Source organism: Penaeus monodon, chromosome 22 (assembly GCF_015228065.2).
Source record: "Penaeus monodon isolate SGIC_2016 chromosome 22, NSTDA_Pmon_1, whole genome shotgun sequence".
Classification (NCBI taxonomy): Eukaryota; Metazoa; Arthropoda; class Malacostraca; order Decapoda; family Penaeidae; genus Penaeus; species Penaeus monodon.
This window is the reverse complement of record NC_051407.1, coordinates 10,523,235-10,523,916: the sequence shown is the minus strand read 5'-3', so window position 1 is coordinate 10,523,916 and position 682 is coordinate 10,523,235. Positions and strand designations below refer to the sequence as shown.

Below are 682 nucleotides of genomic sequence, written 5' to 3'. Positions count from 1 at the left end.
ATATGCACCTGACCTCTACCTGTCTAAAACCACAGACGTTCTAAACCTTCCTCTCTTTTAATCTCACCATTTTTCCAATTCCTCCTTACTTCTCCATCCTCTTCCTCTCCCAAATCACTTCCTCCCTCTTTCCCCCTCCTTTTCCCTTCCCTTACATTATATTCCTCTCCCCTCCTTCTCCCTGACCTCTACCTTTCCTAAACCAGACTTTCTTCCTTGTCACTCTCCTGACAGCAACTAACATGATCATGATGACTCTGCAACAGGGAAGCTAAGCATGTACAGGAGATGCAACTCACAGTCAGTTCCTCAGCAGAGAACCTCTTTGTCACTTCATCATCCACAATGGCTTCCATGCCTGTGCGGATATAGTCCAGGCAGTCACCCAAGCCAAATTCATGTGTATCATCCAATCTTTCATTGTTATCCTGAAAAAGAAAAACATCACTTTTTAAAAACTGAAAAGGATAATATGCAATATACAAACACATCAAAAGAGTAAAGAAACAGTATGTTGGAATAATAAATATGGAAAAGGAACCACAGAAATGTACCAATTACAAGATATCAGGCCAAGCACAGATATTATAGACACAGGAATACATACAGTGCACATACAACCCCCATCCTTCTCTTTACAACTCTTCCCTCCCCCTGTTCTTTCCACTTCTGTCTTCCTTTT

General features: G+C 41.3%; 1 protein-coding gene across 1 annotated transcript in view; it reads right to left on the bottom strand.

Moving 5' to 3' along the window:
• Positions 1-682, bottom strand: part of LOC119586933 (glycerol-3-phosphate acyltransferase 3-like) — a gene marked incomplete in the record, with an annotated part of 80,451 nt that overhangs the window by 12,110 nt on the left and 67,659 nt on the right. Inside the window, 1 exon segment of the mRNA XM_037935666.1 lies at positions 300-428. Within this exon segment, the coding sequence (XP_037791594.1) occupies positions 300-428 (129 nt within the window).